This window comes from Phocoena phocoena, chromosome 12 (assembly GCF_963924675.1).
Source record: "Phocoena phocoena chromosome 12, mPhoPho1.1, whole genome shotgun sequence".
NCBI classification, from domain to species: Eukaryota; Metazoa; Chordata; class Mammalia; order Artiodactyla; family Phocoenidae; genus Phocoena; species Phocoena phocoena.
The window spans coordinates 25394789-25414635 of NC_089230.1; the positions used below are offsets into that span (position 1 = coordinate 25394789).

General features: G+C 43.7%; 1 protein-coding gene across 1 annotated transcript in view; it reads right to left on the minus strand.

Moving 5' to 3' along the window:
• Window positions 1-19847, minus strand: part of ARFGEF3 (ARFGEF family member 3) — a 182477-nt gene that overhangs the window by 61913 nt on the left and 100717 nt on the right. The window contains exons 11-14 of the mRNA XM_065888865.1: window positions 12676-12788; window positions 11031-11941; window positions 1512-1678; window positions 50-215 (exon numbers count right to left, since the gene is read on the minus strand). Of these exons, the coding sequence (XP_065744937.1) occupies window positions 50-215; window positions 1512-1678; window positions 11031-11941; window positions 12676-12788 (1357 nt within the window). The remainder of the gene's footprint in view (window positions 1-49; window positions 216-1511; window positions 1679-11030; window positions 11942-12675; window positions 12789-19847) is intronic.

Consider the following 19847-nt stretch of genomic DNA (forward strand, 5'->3'; position numbering starts at 1 on the left):
CCCTCCCCACCCCACCGAGGGCCATGGAGCCGTGCCAGGAGCCACTGACCAGTCAGCATGGTGATGAGGGGAAGGCTGTTGTCCTCGGGGCTGCCCCAGTAGCCGGCTTCTCCGAGCATGTTTCTGTCGAGAACCTGGTGGTAAAGTTCCTCGATCCAGGCCTGGGAGAAGACCATCAGCACCCCGCTGGTCTGGACCTGCTTCATGAACTCTTTCTGCAGAGAAGACCACACGAGAAGGTGACCAGATATGATCCCTTGCAAACAAACAGGCTCTCATGCTCCTCTGCCGCCTCTTCCCGTCCCGAGTCACTGAGTCACCGCTTATGGGAAAAACACAACCTTGTCGACTGGGGGACAGAGGGTGGCGAGGGAAGTGGAAATTGCAATGGAAAAGCCCCAAACTTCATGAAGGTCCTTTCATTTATGTCATCTTTTTAAGAAACCCTGTAGAAGGAGTAGGGATACTACATTTTATATTTTTGCTCTTTGACATGTGGGAGGATTAGAAAATGCACACAAATGTTTCACAGAGCACCTGCTTCTTACTGTCCCATCAGCAGCAGAGGTGGCCTGTCCTCCCTGAAGGACATGTGTCTCAAGAGATACTGGACTTACATTCATGAAGCCACCACTTACCCTCGGAAACATACAATTTGTCAATCATTTATCAGACAAATGATTGCTGATCCCTTAATGTCACTCCATGGATTTAGGCTCTCGAACTGGTACCAGGGTCCGCCATGGAGGGGTCTGCTCACGCCAGGGAGCCAACCACGAAGAATCCTCGTCACTGCCATCACCTCACAGGAGGTGTTCTGTTATTAGTGACCTTAGCTCTGGGTCCGAGTGGGTCTTGGTATATTTTGGAACTCAGTGAAGGGTTTTTGTAGCAGCATGCCTGCATTTTATGCAAAGGGGACCATTCTCTGCACATCTCCTGCTGTCACTTAAGACGGTGATTACGTTTTGTTTTGTTTTGTTTTGTTTGCGGTACGTGGGCCTCTCACCGCTGTGGCCTCTCCTGCTGCGGAGCACAGGTTCCGGACGCGCAGGCTCAGTGGCCATGGCTCACGGGCCCAGCCGCTCTGCAGCATGTGGGATCCTCCCGGACCAGGGCACGAACCCGTGTACCCTGCATCGGCGGGCGGACTCTCAACCACTGTGCCACCAGCGAAGCCCTGATTACGTTTTTGAATATGTCTTACACACGTGTGTTTAATGCCACTGGATGAAGTTACTGGGCCACTGGTAGGCAGCCCTTTCCAGGCACACGGGGTTCTTTACTCCTGGAGCTAGGTGGGTAGCTCTGCGGCTCACCGAGCGTGCAAATTGCACAACAGTTCCTGGGCATCGCGTCCGCCCACCCTCCACAGCCCCGCGGGCATCACCCATTCCATATCAGTGTGAGATAGAACACACCGGCCATTCCTCTCGTGGCAGTGATGCTCGGGTGCCAGCCCAGAGGCTGTCGCTGGTCCTCGGCGTGGCGGGGCGGAGACGCACACTCACCATGGTGCCTGGCGCCAGGGCGGGCCGCTTCCGGTAGTAGTCGCCGTGGGAGAGCTTCAGGTTAAGCAGGAGGGCGCAGTGCGCGGCCGAGTACAGGCTGTCCGCGTTCATCAGCATCTGCAAGCCCAGGCTGCCGTTCCCGTCGAATCCCGGGGAGTGCATCATGCCTGCGGGAGAGAATCCAGAGACCTCAAACACCACGCCTGGCAAGACCCGCTTAACGTCCGGCTTACCGCTTACGGAGAGCCACGAACCAATCCCAGGGAAGGAGCACCTTGTAGGGCGTTTCTGTAAAGCAACGACAGCCAGCAAGGAATAGCATTCGGGCAGAGACGCGCCCTAGACTGGTGCGGAAGAGCATGCACTCCGGAGTGAACCTACTTGGGAAAATCTTTTTTATTATTCACCAGGTGCTTTGGTAAAATCACTTAAATCCTTCTTTACCTAGAAATAGGCAGAATAATTGATTGCCTGTCTCCTGCTCAAGCTCTCCAAATGACTTCCCATCACAATATAAAAAAACCCGACCCCACCCCTCCCCTCAGCCACCCCAACCTGTCTGTTGTTCCTTGACCTCACCAAGCCTGGATGTGCCTCAGGGCCTTTGCATTTTTGCCTCTCCCCAGAATGGTCTCCCAAGATCTCTGGATGACTAGCTGCCTCGATTCTTTTTTTGAAATTAATTAATTAATTTATTTTATTTTTGGCTGTGTTGGGTCTTTGTTGCTGTGCGCGGGCTTTCTCTAGTTGTGGCGAGAGGGGGCTACTCTGTTGCGGTGCGCGGGCTTCAGTAGTTGTGGCACACGGGCTCAGTAGTTGTGGCTTGTGGGCTCTAGAGCACAGGCTCAGTAGTTGTGCTGCTCCGCGGCATGTGGGATCTTCCCAGACCAGGGCTTGAACCCAGGTCCCCTGCATTGGCAGGCGGATTCTTAACCACTGTGCCACCAGGGAAGCCCTACCTCGATTCTTTTAGGGCTCTGCCCAGGTGTCAGCTTTTCACATACATTCCCCTTTAATTCTATCTAAAATAGCATCCCTTGTACCTACAACCATCCTCTGCAATATTCCCCCTCACCATGCACCTTTCTTCATTGTCTTAACGGCATTTATTAATATATATATTTGTTTATTGTCTGCCATTACTACTATTATGTAAGACCTACCAGAGAGTGGAACTTTGTTATTTGTTCACTAGAGAACCTCAGTGCCTAGAACAGTGCCTGGTACATAGTAGATCCTTTAAAATTACTTGCTGGATGAATGAATAAGAATGAATGAAGAAGTTTGCTATGGCAACTAGATGCAATACACCTTTAAGATGCTTAGTGCAGTAACTCATAAGTACAAGCTTTTCTAAAAGTAATAATGTTCCTCAAAAAGCTGAACACGGAATTACCATATGACCCAGCGATTTTGCACTCTTAGGAGTGTACCCAGAAGAGCTGAAAACCAGAATTTGAACAGATACGTGTATGCCAGCGTTCACTGCAGCAACTAAAACAAATAATAGTGTAATAATAATAATAAAAAAACCTTTGAATTGGGCACTTTAAATGGGTGCATTGCATGGTATGTGAATTATATCTCAATAAAAGCTGTTAATCAATGAGGAAACAGTTTCAAAATATATATAAAAAGAGTTATTGGTTTCCCCCCAGCTATTGTTTTGAAACATTCTTTTATATTTCATAGTATGGTTTTCACTTTGAAAGCCTCCTGTGTTTTTCATAAATTAACTGTAAAAACAAAAACCAGTGATACCTCATGCTCTAAAGATGGCCTCATTCAGCCAGACAGAGTTGATGCCTAGGTCAAACTTACAGAGACAGCTTGGGGTGACAAAAATTACCCAAGCCTGCCTCTCCTCATCTGCTACTATGTCTGCCCCAGTGCTACACTTGTTCCTAAAAACACTCTGAGGCTGGATTTAGGGATGTAGGTGAAACAGCCCATCCTGAATATGTCCATGCACATGACACGCACCTATATACTCTTCAGAGCATGTCTAAAATTATCCTTTAATAAAAAATGTGCCTCTTACATGAAGTGCAAAAATTCTCAAAAATTATCTGTCAAATAAGTGGGAAATACAAATGTCTAACTGGAATGGTTACTTATATATCTGTGAACTTCTTAATGAATATGCTGGTAAGAAGATATGAATCAGAAGAAGCTTTCAAAGCTGAGAAAACTTTAAGACCTCTGCTCTATTTGAGAACAGTGTAAACATTTTTTGGTGGGAGGAAGTATGTCTATTATCCCAACGAAACCACCAAGGCAGGCAAAGATTAGGCATTCCCTTTGCCTTCTGTATAGAGTTCGGTGAGAACTTTGCAGCTGCCTTACGAGATTCTTTTACTGAGAGTACTTGGCCCTGATGGTCCATAGGAATACTCCACCCTCTTAAGGTCCTGGTGGGTTGGTTCCAGTTCTCTGGAGTAGATAAAGCACAAGCGCAGTCTCCTTCCACAGTACACAGAAAGCAGCATGCAGTGTTGCTGGGTATTTAACTACCCTGGGTCACAGGTGAAAGGAATATTTGAGTCTATCAACCGGCGGTGGGGGGGGGAAGAATCTGCAAGTGGCTTTGATCTTAGACATCAGTAATAATTTCTTGTAAAATTTTGAAACCAACTATTTACCTTGGAATATGTTTTGGAACCTGAGCACATGCTCAGATGCTGAAAGTGAAAAAAGCTAATGTGTCTGCTGACGTGAAGACCCAAATCATTAGCAGAGGTGTGACAAGGCCCTGGAAGTCACCGCTGGTGGCTATGCCAAGTTCTGAAATAATTTGTTAGACGTGTTAGGGGCGATCTGTTGGTACTGGCGTATATCTCTATGCAGATTAATTTCTTACAAAGAACTGGCAATTTTGACGATAAAAAAAAAGAAGCTATAATCTATTAATTTAAGGAAGATAATTTTCTTGATTTACCAGATATAGTTCACTGGTGATATTAATAATGCAAATAACATGATCGGTGCAAGTTATTAAATGCTATTTTCCAGAACCAATCTCTTCTCATACATTATTTCATTTGATATATAATATATATCAATATATCTATATCAATTTGATATATATCAGATGCCCCACTTTATTTTACCAGTGAGGAACGTAACTTGAAAATGTTAAGTAATTTGCCCAAAGTTATACAGCTAGAAATTGGCAAAGGTCTTTTGGGCCCAAACTCCAGGCTTTTTGCACTCTGCCACACTGTACTTGCTTCTAATGTTGGGAAAAGATCCCAATCTATCATGTTCCTAACAGATCCTCTATTTTCATTCATCCTTCTGATTGGCCTCACTAAAGTGTTACTGAATTTGGGGTGACAAATTATAGTAACTATGACCTTTAACATATTCTGGCTATTTGGTTTTTTCTCTACTTATCCGTAACTAAAGTTCATTCTCTCTCTATAGTCAAGATGTCCTTTACTGTTAGCAACAGGAGGACGGATCACCTGCTTGACTGGTTACCAGTGCAAGACTGGATACAAGATTAGCATAAAATGACCTTGAAAAGTACCTTCCATGTCTAAGATAATGTGATGTTTCTTTTTAAACTAAACATTAAATACTTGATGTAAAACATTTAACAGTACTGAGGAGTATAAACAATATGAACAACAGCCCTGCTTCTCCCAAGCCCCAATGAGGCCCCTCCCAAAAAGACTCACTTCCTTCTGTGTATTATGTGGAAATACAATCACAAATGAGATCATATGACATACATTATACTGCCACTAGGTGTTTTCTAAAAAATATACCTTAGACATCTCTTGATACTGGCACTTATAGATCTGCCTCATTCTTTTTTAATAACTGTGCATATACCACTGCATGACTGTATTGTGATTTATTTAATTAATGCTTTATTGGTAGACACTGATATTTTTTCAATTATGAAAAAGGATGAAATGATGAAATAACACTTCTGTAAGAATATCTGTGGGATAATGTTCCTAAAAGCAGAATAAACACATATATTAAGTTTGATAGATGTAGCCAAAATATCTTCCAAAGACGGGACGGGCCTGAGTCCCAGACCATCACAGAGCACTGGACGGCCTACCTGAGACTCAATGTAGGGGGAAGTTAATGAATCTTTCTTTCTTAAGTAATCAGTTGAGTTTCCTACTCTATGCAAACAAACCTAATCCTAACTGGTAGAGGCGAGATTTTCTACCCATATTTTACCTTCTATTTTCCACAAAGATACTGAGATAAATCTGCATTATCACGTTTTGGGGTGTTTAAATCATGGGGCCACAACCTGAAGCTGGCAACATACTTGCCTTCTGGTTCCGTATTCACAAAGTCAGAGCTTCTTCCGGAGACTATGGTCCATTTCTGGAAGGTGATGGGAGGAGGAAGCAATGAGGAAGAGAAGGGAGATGGCCCTGGCTGGGCAGGGGATGGAGGTCTGTGGCTCGCTGCTACCTGGCAGCACCTGGAGGGTTGGCAGGACCCCGGAGGAGGACACAGGATGTGCAGGGGCGCCCCCAGCCTTGCCAGAACATTCCAGGCCCCACCGTGGCAGGGAGGTAGAGAAATCACGGGACCTCCCAGAAAGGCTGTGAAGTGGGACAACGGGGGCACATTGGTGACGTGAGAGGTGAGGGGCCTCCCTATCCAGATCCCACATAAGCTCCCACTTCTAGTTTTACCCTGGCATGGGGACCTGAGGGCTAGCAAAGATCAAATGTCTGGCCAGTTAGGCAGGCTGGAGGTCTGGAGGCAGATTTGTTTTAATTTAAATAAATAGATATTTCTTGCACAATTGAGATTCACACTAGCTCTACTACCTTTTACGAAATTTGGTACTTCATAAATATCAGGTTGCTTGCAATTAGCCTCCCACTTAGTCACAGTCAGTCTCAAGAGCCTCACCAAACACCAACAGTCTAAGGGACAGCAATCCCAAAGCCACGTGCCCGTGCCCCTCTGTCAATGGCTGGGGGAGGTTGGCTCTTGCTTTCTGGTCCCCAAGGAGCACCTTACACAGATGCCACTTTGTTCTATGCAGGATCAGATGCGTTGCAGCAGCCATCACAGCTCACATCCAATACCATCTTTATAAAACCCATGTTTGTCGGAAGGTTTTCAAACTTCCCCACCAGAAGAAACTTTAATTGCTTTCGAAGGAAAAGCTCCCCTGAATCATGTGGAATTCAGGAGGCTCATTTCAACTGTAAGTTAGCTGTTGGAGGACAGGAGCCCCTGAGAAATACCAAGTGAGGTTGACCTTAGCCAGGAGGGCAGACCCTGCTAACAAATCAGGGACAAATGCTCAATGGAAGTTTTGGGGAAAATAAGGTTTGAAGCATTTGACACAGAAGTTAATAATGCGTAAAATATCTGGGTTATGACTCCGGGAGACTCCCTTCTCCCCTTCTCCTATTTAGGCTTTCATAACTTTCTCTTGGGTGAACAAAGGAAATCTGCCATCCCCTTGCCTCACAGGTACAGATGTTTCTCTTTCACTCATCTTTCATCTTGGAGGTGACATGTGCAAGGGAGGGAGAGCTCTGCCTAAGGCCAGACGTGGACCCAGCATCCAGTCGCTTCGGCTGACCCACCGCGACAGTCAGCGTCAGCCACTAAACCACTAAACCATAGTGGTAACTGAAGAGAATCAGCTTATTGGCAGCAGGACCACAGAGTGACGGGTCTGCAATTCAGATACAGAGACCAACTCCTAACTGGTAAAAGCGCTGTGGAGGTCACCAGGATCAAAAAGACAAATGCCTAACCATTTGGTTAGAGACAATCACCATAAACTGCATTTGGAAACAACCGAAAGATTTTGAAGTCTCTTTTCAATGTACTGATTTCTACATGTAAAAATTAGTGTCACAGCACGTTGGGTGTGACGGGACATTTTACAGACCTCTTAAAGTTGAGCAGTTCGCAACGTTCATGGGGCCGCATCCTGGTCACATAAAACGTTCACGAAAGTGTTGTGCACCTGCTACAAATAAGTATTGACGTGAAAGACACGAAAACACAAATGTGAGGCTGTGCTTCAGATTTTGTAAAAAGACTCTGCTAGGATTATGTTTCCTAATTCTCATAGGAAATAAGGCAGGCCCTTTGGAAGTCACTGTTTACCACTGTGACAACTCATTCGATCTGGAATTACTAGGAGATGTTGTTTGTAAACATGAATTTATCTGAGAGCTGAATCTTACATACTTAAACGCTGAAACTTCTGCAGCCGAGTTATTTTGTATGGATAATTTTAACTTTAAAAAGAAGGGCCTAAATATAATTTTACCATTTCTTGATGACTCAAGGCCATCATTACTGCAACCAGGGGCAGTGCTGTGATCTGATACACAGCTGTTTTGGGGGATCACTCTCCGCCTTGGCACCAGGGACAACAAGCTGGTCAGAGCAGGCTGCCAAGCTCCTCCCCGCAAGAATGCTTCCAGCTGGGAAGAGGCACAGGATTAGAGGCCCTACCAAACTCCTTCCAACTCAGGCTTTACCCTTGATTCTCTCAGCACATGAATTATTCATAGCTTTAGGAACCAAAAAGCAAGTTCATCAATCTACAGTCAATAAATATGTATTGAGGATAAACCATGCATATCTTGTACCCTTAGGACACAGCACAGTGAAGTTTCTCTAATAATGTTGACTGAAGAAGCATTTGTGTGTGCACGTGTGTGTGTGAGAGAGAGAGAGAGAGAGAGAGAGAGAGAGAGGGAGGGAGGGAAAGAGAGAAACAAAAAAGACATACACAAAACACATACACTGGGAATGTTCAATAAAAGAATGTAAAATCTAATGATGGTGGCATAAAAGATATTAGGGAGAAATATAATTTTTTTTTTTTTTTTTATGGTATGCGTGCCTCTCGCTGTTGTGGCCTCTCCCGTTGCGGAGCACAGGCTCCGGACGCGCAGGCCCAGCGGCCATGGCTCACAGGCCCAGCCGCTCCGCGGCATGTGGGATCTTCCCGGACCGGGGCACAAACCCGTGTCCCCTGCATCGGCAGGCGGACTCTCAACCACTGCGCCACCCGGGAAGCCCTAATTTTTAAGAAGAGTATTTATCTATTTTTCTAGTTTTTCAATGAAACATGATTTTTTGGTGTGTGTGTATATTCCTTCACACAAATCAAATATCCAAACTCTATTTTTATATCTAATTCCAAAAAGAAAAATATTGAGAAAAAATGTTGGGTAGCCTTAAAAATCGGTATTTTCATGCCTTAAAAAGAATCACAGTGCAGTCAGGAAAGTTGAGAAATTATATGCATCTCTTCTAACCACTAGGTAGGTCAGAGAGTTACTGAGCAGTCCAGGATTAGAAGTGCCATATCTCTGCTGGTGCTTGCTGCTACAGTATTGGATCATTCTCATATCAAAAAATGTTCTTCCTTAAATATACCTGGATCAAAGTGTTCCTCTTGTCCTTTTGACAAAGGACAATCTGATCAGCTTCTTAAAGATACCTAAGCTCCCTTTTAACAACACAGCAGTCCTTTCTACCAAGTTCCAGGAACTGGGCTAGAATTTGTTTTGTATTTGTGTGTGATGTTATTTGTTAGAAGATCAAAAATGGGGTAGACAAATGTAGGAAGCATCACGACAAACACATGTTCAAGGCTCAGTGGTGGAAGAGCAAGCGGTGATCTTGGCTTTTGACGGTTCCATGCTGGTCCTCAGGGTCAGTCCTTTCTAGTCCTGAGCACAGGCCCAGGGAGGTCCATGCACCTCAACATCCTGTGGTCAAGAGACCCCTGAATTTCAGGGGAAGGCACAGTTGATCACCCTGCGGTCAGGCAATCAATTATTCCTGCCATACATTTTTTGCACCCATTAATTGCTTTCTTTCTGTAGCACTGTGAGATAATAGAAAATATATACATTGGTCTCCGCCCCCAGTTCCTGGCACAGAGCTCCTAAGACCCTTGTGGTTTCCTAAGTGATAAGAACACTGGGAGCATCCCTCGTCCTCGTATGTGTCTTCGATCTCCTCCATGACCCCGGGCTCCTAAAACTCTTGTAAATTTCTAAGCAATAAAGAACACGAAAAGCATCTTTTGTTTTAATGAGGCGACTCTGGGTGGGCTCCTGGATGACTCCTCAATGGGAGTAAAGAGTTTTGGGTTCCACCCCCATCACCCCATCGTCAAGAAAGGGGAGAGGGGCTGAAAATGGAGCTAATAATTTATCATGCCTGCATGAGGAAGCCTCCATAAAATCCCAACAGTAGGGGGTTCGGGAAGATTCCAGGTTGCTGGACACATCCACACCGGGAGGGTGACACACCCCAACTCCACGGGGACAGAAGCTCCTATGCTCAGTGCCCTCCCAGACCTCACCCTACGTAGATCTTCATCTGGCCGTTCATCTGTATCCTTTATCATATCCTTTTGTAAACTGGTAAACAAAAGTGAGTGTTTCCCTGAGTTCTGTGAGCTATTCTAGCAAATTAAGCAAGCCTAAGGAGGGGGTCATGGGAACCTCCGGTTTACAGCCAGTCCATCAGAAGCACAGGTAACTTGTGTTACCTGGGCTTGCAGCTGGTGTCTGTAGCGGGGGTAGCAGGTAGGTAGCGTCAGAACTGAGTTAAACTGTAGGACACCCAGCTGGTGTCAGAGGCTTGCTTGTTGTTTTGGGGGAAAACGTCCACACATTTGATGACCAGAAGCATCAGAAGTACAGTGTTCTGTGTGACCCATAAAAGAAGGAAGAAACACAACAGGAAAGAACTGGGGTTTTCCCTACATAGAAAGGAAAAAGCTGGGTTCTCCCTTTATGAGTACCTTTCAAGAAAACAATCTTTAGATTAATTATTCCCTGTGTGAAATGCTGCTACCCTGTATTCTTTATCTCCTTCCTCCACCAAAATCCTAGGTGACGATCTTCTACCCTTCAATAAAACTAGTATAACTCTCTGGTATACTTTGGCCAAGATGCCAACAGCACTCCTGTTTAAATTACAGTCTGGGTCACAATGTTGACATTTGACAGAAAGGATCTGAGATTGGAGAATGTGATGTTGCCATAGTATACTGGAGTATCACACACACACACCGTTTGAAGTTCAGGGGAATTCAGAATATATTGGGAGGACAGCCTGCATCTGCTCCAAGACCTCATTTGAAATAATTTACACGTCAATAAACCAAAAGTGCAGTGCTCTATGATTCTTAGACATCAAGGCGTAGAAGCATAGGAAGAATTCAGTGTTTTGAGAGTGACAGATTGTCATTTTGTTTCAGTCAGTAGCAGCTTTCTAGAATGCAGTTACCTCTTACCCTTCACTCCGCACCATACAAATTTATCAACCTCACGGTGTATTCCAGCCATCGACGGCTGTGCACTTCAAACCACCAACAGTAAGTTAACATTCCTTTGCTCTCTCTAAATATAAGAAACCCAAAGATTCATTAAGATGCTCTGAGCACTTCAAACTTCATGCATGCTGGTAACTGCCCCTTAAGCAAAATGTTCTGAATAGTCTTGTTGACTATGTAGCAAAAACTGATTCACAAACCTGAGCAGAAGGTAGAGGCAAAGTTCTGGAGGGCCGAGTCCACCTCTTCCACGCTGGGCAGGGCCAGGAGGCGCGGCAGGAGGCTCTCCAGGGACTGCACGAACAGCCGGGCGCTGTGTTGATCGGCTTCCTGGTTCTTCAGTAGTTTGAGAGACAGAGCCGCAGTCCGCAGGGACCTGTGGCCCAGGCAGTCCCGAGGGGTCTGCTCCCCATCAACTAGAGAACAGTTGTCGGACCCGATGTCCGACACGTCAGACCTCCCCGAGTCCTTTTCTGCTGCCATCGAGTACTGATCACAGGAATCAAATTCCGTCCTAGAGAGGTCTTGGTCATCTACGCTGAAATTGCTCTCACTGTATCTGGATCCGTAGGACCTCATCCTGCAGTCAACGGACAGGAAGTTAGTTATATCGGGGTAGGCAACCATGTGGCTCCTTTGAACCACATCTGGCTGGTCCACGGCTTCCGGTTCTGACACTTTACTCAGAGTCTCCTTGCCCTCCTGGACGGCTGGCGACTTGAGGCCATTCTTGTGGTTTTCGGAGTGGTCCTCGGGTGTGGTCTGACCCAACTCTCCCTCCAAAGTGGTTTGACCCGTGTCCGTGGTAACGCTGATGCTGATGTCAGGGCTCCGCTCGTTCCCCGACTCCCAGGGCGTGTGTTCCGAGGACAGGACTCGCCGCTGCCAGCGGAAGTCAGCCTCATTGATCTCCATGGAGTCTCGGCTCGACTCGGCCCCGTCCTTCAGCTCCTCCAGGCGAAGAAGCAGCAGCTGGACCTGACTTTCGCTCAAGCCCTTGCCCTGGCTGAGCTCTTCTAAGGCCCCAAGCAAGGTGCAGACGCAGGACACGGCAGCATAGCAGGCTTCGATGCCACCCTTGATGCACGCCTCAGTCACGCCATCCATGATGCTGAAAGCGTTCAAAGAAGACGGCATCAATACACGAAACATAGAAAAATGCTCCAAAATGAATAAGAATTGTTAGACTGGTGAACAGTCTAATATTCAAAACAGATACTGTAATTTACATGAAATCTGGGCAAAAAAATAAAATGAACAATAAGTGAAACAAACATGGTCAGGCTGGAAAGTGGCCTACCTTGAATCACACTCTCAGTTGGCTGGTTTATTTGAGTACAAATAAAGATTATGGATGGGAATTTATAATCTTCACAAGGACAGGCACAGAATCATCTCACTTTTGTATTATGTTCAGTTTTCCAAAGAGAAAACATTTATAATGGCTATAGGTTAATATAGACCTTCCTCTATCAAAGAACTGTATTTCTGAAGAGATGCATGTGACTTCAGATAATATTCCATTTCCTAAAGGGGCTATATGTAAAGGAATCATATAGCTACAGTACTGTAAATCAAAAGGTTTTCCCTAAAATAACCCCAATGAAGAATTTTTGGACATTTCATCTGGTACACTTTTTTCTTGAAGTCAATGAAAATATGGAAAGTTATATGATTAGAAAAAATTGAGGTAAGACTTCTCCTATGGCCTGCAGGTACATTATTAGTCCCATTTCATATAATATAGATTCAAACAATTTCAGGGATTTGGAAACAACGTTAAGAATATTCAGAGAAGCAGTCTTCACCAATCAATACAGACCCCCAAATGAGAATGTATCTTACAGTTTGAGAAGATCCAGATGAGACTTTCGTTTTGAAATTGATCTTTTTTTGGATTCGGGTTCAGTGGAGCTGGGTCCTGCCAAATCACAGAGACGCTGCGGGCTCCCAAGTAGCTTTAAGAATAAGGAAAAAAGAATAACAGAAAAGTGAATATCATAAAAAAGCAAAAGAACCGTGAGATCAAATAAGCATGTACATTCTCTATGGTACGATACAGTCTAAGGAGAAACAACTATTTGGAATTCAAATCTTAATAAATCTGACCTAGGTGTTCTTGACTTGGAATGCACATTGGGTTCCTGGCTCCCCAGTTCAGGACTGGCTTAGATAAAGAGTATCCCCTGAGGGATTGTTTCAAAATTTTTTATAGCACAGAACCAAAAAGCATCTGCATCTATGCTTTTTAGTAAGCCTGGCCTGTAATTTAACTTCCTGATCCTCTACCTGTCTTATTTTGCTATCAAATCGGCTAGCTTCAAAAACTGGGTTGAGAAACCAGTTCCCTTTCTATTCCCTGGAAAAGTTCATGTATTATTAGAACTAACCCATTCTTTGAATGTTGGTATAACTTGTTTCTAAAGCTGTATGGGGCCACTAATTTTTTTTTCTTAATGGAAAAGATTTTAACTACTGACTCAATTTCTTTAAAGATGATAGGACTACTTAGGTCCTCAATTTCTCCTTGAACCAATTTTTTAAAGGTTGTGTTATTTCCTAGGGATTTATCTATTATATCTAAGTTTTCAAATTTACTGTCCTAAAGGTGCCTTACTATCTTCCTTAATTTCTTTAATATTTACAGTATCTATGGTTATATGCTTCCCCCCCCCCCCTTATTTCTATTTATTTGTTTTTACCTATTCTAGAATTTTCAATTGCTTTTGCCAGGAGTTCTTTGATTTCCTTAGTCTTTTCAGAGTCCTGGTGTTTTTCACTTTATTAATTCACTATATTACATTTGCTTTCTATCACATCAGTACTTACTGTTTTTATGCTTACTTTTCCTCCTTTCTACTTTTTTGAACTTAATCTGCTCTTCTTTTCCAAACTACCTAAGTTGGAGAATTAGAACATTAACTTTAGGCTTTCTGTTTTTTCATGTAAGTCATTGAAACTATAAATATCCTTCTATGCACTGTTTTGGCTGTATCTCACAAGTCTTCATGTATAGAATTTTCATAATTTTTCAGTCCACACTAATTTTTATTTCCATATGGTAGGCGTCTGTACAGAAAACTTCAATTTGAGACTAAGAAAGATTGATTAATTAAGTATATTGAAGCAGACATCCTACTGCTATGTCCATTATTTTCAAAGTGACTTATACTTGCAAGAAAATGTATATCAAGTAGAAAAAGTTACATGTTTTTCTCTTTCCGTATTTCTTTCTTCTGCCAGAAATTGGGAACTTCTGCTCTCTTGGAGGCACAAAGATGAAGCTTCCACTTTTTTCCTTTGACATCAAAAAAGCAGTGATAATGCCAGAGGTCAAGGCAGTCTCTCTCTTTCTCTCCCCCTCTCTCCCTCTGCCTGCCTGCAGGCTGGCAGCCAAGTGAAGTGGCTACGCCTCTGGGCCTCTAGCTGTCCCATCTTTTGTTAGAAGGACAAGTGCATTTCAGGGCCACAGGAGTGGGAAATCTCACTTTCTCTTGGGATCCCATTACATTCCCTAATCCAACTTTACCAGTAATAAATTAGATGACATATTTTAATTCTCACATCGATCTCGTGTTTATTTTTCAGGTGCTTCAGAACCTGGAGCGAAAGGAGACTGAGTGGTTAGGCTTCTGGAGGACTCTCAATAAATACTTAAAGAAAAGCAAGACATGTTTAACCTCATCTTCTTCCGGTGGAAATGAGGAACGTGGTGTCAGGGGCTAGGGTGTCACAGGTCTGATAAAGGCTTCCTTCTAAAGCCGAAACGTGGGAGAGAGAAAAGGAAGCAAGGTGTTCTTTTTGATGATGGAATGTTTTGTGGGGGAAAGTAGAAGCAAAAAAGAAAATGTACTTTGAAAAGCAAAATGTCCTGTATGCCTTTGATTAATAGGCACAGAACACACATGGTGAAGTGACAAATTAGAGAGAACAGGGAAATAATACACGGGCGTTCAAACTCCAAGAGGGTAAACAAACATCCTGGGCGCCCAGTGGTTTTCTCTGTGTGCATAAGCCCTGCACATTTTGGTTTCTAGGTTACCAACCTTCCCAAGCTATTGGTATTGCCACAGTAAGTGGAGGCAATGCTTCTGAGAACAACCTGGCCCACGTGAGTCTGCCACGCTCCGCGGGGCAGCACGGCCTGGATGTGATCCCCTGGTGTCAGTTCCAGCCTCGCCCTACAAACTGACCTTGGGAAGCTAGCAAATCTATGAAAAGGGGAAACCACAACTAATTTCCTTTGCAGTACTAAAGAAGTTGTTATTGAAAGTACACTGAGAACTACACACCTTGTAGGCAAAGTATTTACTTAGCATTCAGCTATCCAGTGGCTCTACCGTGGGCAATAATCTCTCCAGTGCCTGTCAACTCTGAGGGGGAAAGAAGGGATGCTGCTGCTTCAAAACACCCTGTTGGCAGATATTCTGTCTTCGGGTTTCTCCGTCATTCAGTTAAAATGTACACTTATTCTCATTCAAGCACTGTAGTGTTAGGTACCAGGGGAACACACAAAAACAATGTATACAAAACTATATTTAGGGAGACAAGAAGCTTGTTCCACATTGTACTGTGAAGCAGTCAGTGTGATGAGACATATAATCAATTGCTAAATGGTGGGATGGGATTTACAGAAGAGCGAAATCAATGGCCTGAGGAAGCAGAGCCATAAAGAAAGAGGATGTTAACAGAGAGGCAGCTGTAATTAGAACATCTGGGTTTATGTTTTAGGCATACTGCTCACAAGGACTCTGGGCAAGTAAACCTCTCCTCATGTAGCCTCAGTTTCCCCATCTGGAAAATGGGCATAATATTATATCCCTAAGGGAGTTTGTAAATAAGCTAATATGAAGTGCCAGCAGTGTCTGCCTAGCTTATTGTGATCAACCATTTAACTGGGTGAAGTGGAAGTGTGGCCAATGGGCACAGAACAGGGGGAGCTAGAACAGAAGCAGGAAAGTAGAAATTGAACAAAGCAGGGTCAATTAGATGGAATGAGGGTCCATCCTGGGAAATGACGGGACATGAGAATGATGCCAGATCTGGAAACTGGGCAGAGTATTTCAAGCTTGATGGAGAGGCAATAGGCACCATTAAAGAGTGGAAAATTAACAGTGGCGATTTACAAACATTAAGTCCAGGAAAATAAAAGGAAGAAAAAAAGACAGGCAGGAGTCAAGGAAACCAGGTCGAAGGGTGCACTGCTTCAGGCAGGAGGTGATGAGAACCAGCTGTTTTCAGCCTCTGTATGTTTTTCTCTTCCTCAGGGTAGCAATAAGTTTACCAGATGTTTATCACTTTATAGACTCACAAAGTACTTATACAAACTTTACTGCATTTTGAACTGGCAATCTTTGGAATACTGCCACTATGTACAGATAATAAAATGGTTAAGTTCAGAGTTAAATGATTTAGCTACTATAACCTAGCTGATAAGTGGCAGAGAGAGGATTCATACCTTGACTCAGACCCAGGTTCATTAAAGGGGTAGCTGAACCAGTGCTAGGAAAGGAGTCGCTAGAATCATCTGCATTGTAATATGAAAATCAAGTCCAGTGAGAAATGTGTGTAGGGAAGACCACAGGCTTAGGGTCAGATGGAGATCTGCACTCTTTCTCTTTCTTTTGACCCTGGGCAAATCATTTGACCCCTTGAAGTCTTAGTTTCTTTGTGGAAGGGAAAACTTTCTTTTTGGGGTAATGTATAAGCTGAGTATGAAATCATTTTGAAATCCAATTCTGGCAAAAGTGAATAAACATATACACCTGTGGGGGCCTCTGGAGTTTGGAGAAAAAGCTACAAAGATAAAGTACACCAGCAATGGTATACTGATGCCTTATAATCAAAGTCTACATTTTTGTCAGCACTTAAAAAATTTATAAGAATCTATACACTGATTAGTAAGATGGCAGAGCAGAAGGACACGCTCTCACTCCCTCTTGTGACAACACTGGAATCACAACTAACTGGTGAACAATCATCGACAGGAAAACACTGGAACACACCAAAAATGATACCCCACATCCAAAGACAAATGAGAAGCCGCAGTGAGACAGTAGGAGGCACACAAGCAATCACAATAAAATCAAATCCCATTAACTGCCCGGTGAGTGACTCACAAACTGGAGAACACTTATACCACAGAACTCCACCCACTGGATTGAAGATTCAGAGCCCCACGTAAGGCTACCGAAGGCTGGGGCTCTGGCAATGGGAGGAGGAATTCCTAGAGAATCAGACTTTGGAGGCTAGCAGGATTTGACTGCAGGACTTCGACAGGACTGGGGGAAACAGAGACCCCACTCTTGGAGGGCAAACACAAAGTAGTGTGTGCATCAGGACCCAGGGGAAGGAGCAGTGACCCCACAGGAGACTGAACCAGACCTACCTGCTAGTGTTGGAGGGTCTCCTGCAGAGGAGTGGGGTGGTTCTGTCCCACCGTGAGGACAAGGAAACTGGCAGGAGAAGTTCTGGGAAGTACTCCTTGGCGTGAGCCCTCCCAGAGTCCGCCATTAGCCCCACAATAGAGCCCAGGTAGGCTCCAGTGCCAGATGCCTCAGGCCAAACAACCAACAGGGACGGAACCCAGCCCCACCCATCAGCAGTCAATCGGATTAAAGTTTTACTGAGTTCTGCCCACCAGAGCAACAGTCAGCTCTACCCACCACCAGTCCCCCTCCCATCAGGAAACTTGCACAAGCCTCTTAGATAGCCTCATCCACCAGAGGGCAGACAGCAGAAGCAAGAGGAACTACAATCCTGCAGCCTGTGGAACAAAAACCACATTCATAGAAAGATAGACAAAATGAAAAGGCAGAGGGCTATGTACCAGATGAAGGAAAAAGATAAAACCCCAGAAAAACAACTAAATGAAGTGGAGATAGGCAACCTTCCAGAAAAAGAATTCAGAATAATGATAGTGAAGATGATCCAGGACCTTGGAAAAAGAATAGAGGCAAAGATCGAGAAGATGTAAACATGCTTAACAAAGACCTAAAAGAATTAAAGAACAAACAAACAGAGATGAACAATACAATAACTGAAATGAGAAATACACTAGAAGGAATCAATAGCAGAATAACTGAGGCAGAACGGATAAGTGACCTGGAAGACAGAATGGTGGAATTCAATGCTGCGGAACACATTAAAGAGAAGAGAATGAAAAGAAATGAAGACAGCCTAAGAGACCTCTGGGACAACATTAAACGCAACAACATTCCCATTACAGGGGTCCCAGAAGGAGAAGAGAGAGAGAAAGGACCAGAGAAAATATTTGAAGAGATTATAGTCAAAAACTTCCCTAACATGGGAAAGGAAATAGCCACCCAAGTCCAGGAGCGCAGAGAGTCCCATACAGGATAAACCCAAGGAGAAACACGCCGAGACACATAGTAATCAAATTGGCAAAAATTAAAGACAAAGAAAAATTATTCAAAGCAGCAAGGGAAAAATGACAAATAACATACAAGAGAATTCCCATAAGGTTAACAGGTGATTTCTCAGCAGAAACTCTGCAAGCCAGAAGGGAGTGGCATGATATACTTAAAGTGATGAACGGGAAGAACCTACAACCAAGATTACTCTACCCGGCAAGGATCTCATTCAGATTCAATGGAGAAATCCAAAGCTTTACAGAAAAGCAAAACCTAAGAGAATTCAGCACCACCAAACCAGCTCTACAACAACTGCTAAAGGAACTTCTCTAAGTGGGAAACACAAGAGAAGAAAAGGATCTACAAAAACAAACCCAAAACAATTAAGAAAATGGTAATAGGAACATACATATGGATAATTACTGTAAACGTGAATGGATTAAATGCTCCAACCAAAGGACTCAGGCTTGCTGAATGTATACAAAAACAAAACCCATATATATGCTGTCTACAGGAGACCCACTTCAGACCTAGGGACACATATAGACTGAAAGTGAGGGGATGGAAAAAGAGATTCCATGCAAATGGAAATCAAAAGAAAGCTTGAGTAGCAATACTCATATCAGATAAAAGAGACTTTAAAATAAAGAATGTTAGGGCTTCCCTGGTGGCGCAGTGGTTGAAAGTCCACCTGCCAATGCAGGGGACGCGGGTTCATGCCCCGGTCTGGGAGGATCCCACATGCCACGGAGCGGCTGGGCCCATGAGCCATGGCCGCTGAGCCTGCACGTCCGGAGCCTGTGCTCTGCAACGGAGAGGCCACAGCACTGAGAGGCCCGTGTACCTCAAGGAACAAAAACAAAAAAAAATAATGTTACAAGAGACAAGGAAAGACACTACATAATGATCAAGGTATCAATCCAAGAAAAAGATATAACAATATATGCGCCCAACATAGGAGCACCTCAATACATAAGGCAACTGCTAACAGCTATAAAAGAGGAAATCAACAGTAACACAATAATAGTGGGGGACTTTAACACCTCACTTACACTAATGGACAGATCTTCCAGACAGAAAATTAATAAGGAAACAGAAGCTTTAGATGACACAACAGACCAGATAGATTTAATTGATATTTATAAGACATTCCATCCAAAAACAGCAGATTAAACTTTCTTCTCAAGTGTGCACGGAACATTCTCCAGGATGGATCACATCTTGGGTCAAAAATCAAGCCTCAGTAAATTTAAGAAAATTAAAATCATATCAGGCATCTTTTCTGACCACAACACTATGCTTTTTTCCACAGGGAAAAAAACGTAAAAAACACAAACACATGGAGGCTAAACAATACATTACTAAATAACCAAGAGATCACTGAAGAAATCAAAGAGGAAATCAAAAAATATCCAGAGACAATTGATAATGAAAACACAATGATCCAAAACCTATGGGATGCGGCATAAAGCAGTTCTAAAAGGGAAGTTTATAGCTATATAAGCCTACCTCAAGAAAAAAGAAAAATCTCAAATAAACAATCTAATGTACACCTAAAGGAAATAGAGAAAGAACAACTAACAAACCCAAAGTTAGGAGAATCAAAGAAATCATAAAGATCAGAGCAGAAATAAATGAAACAGA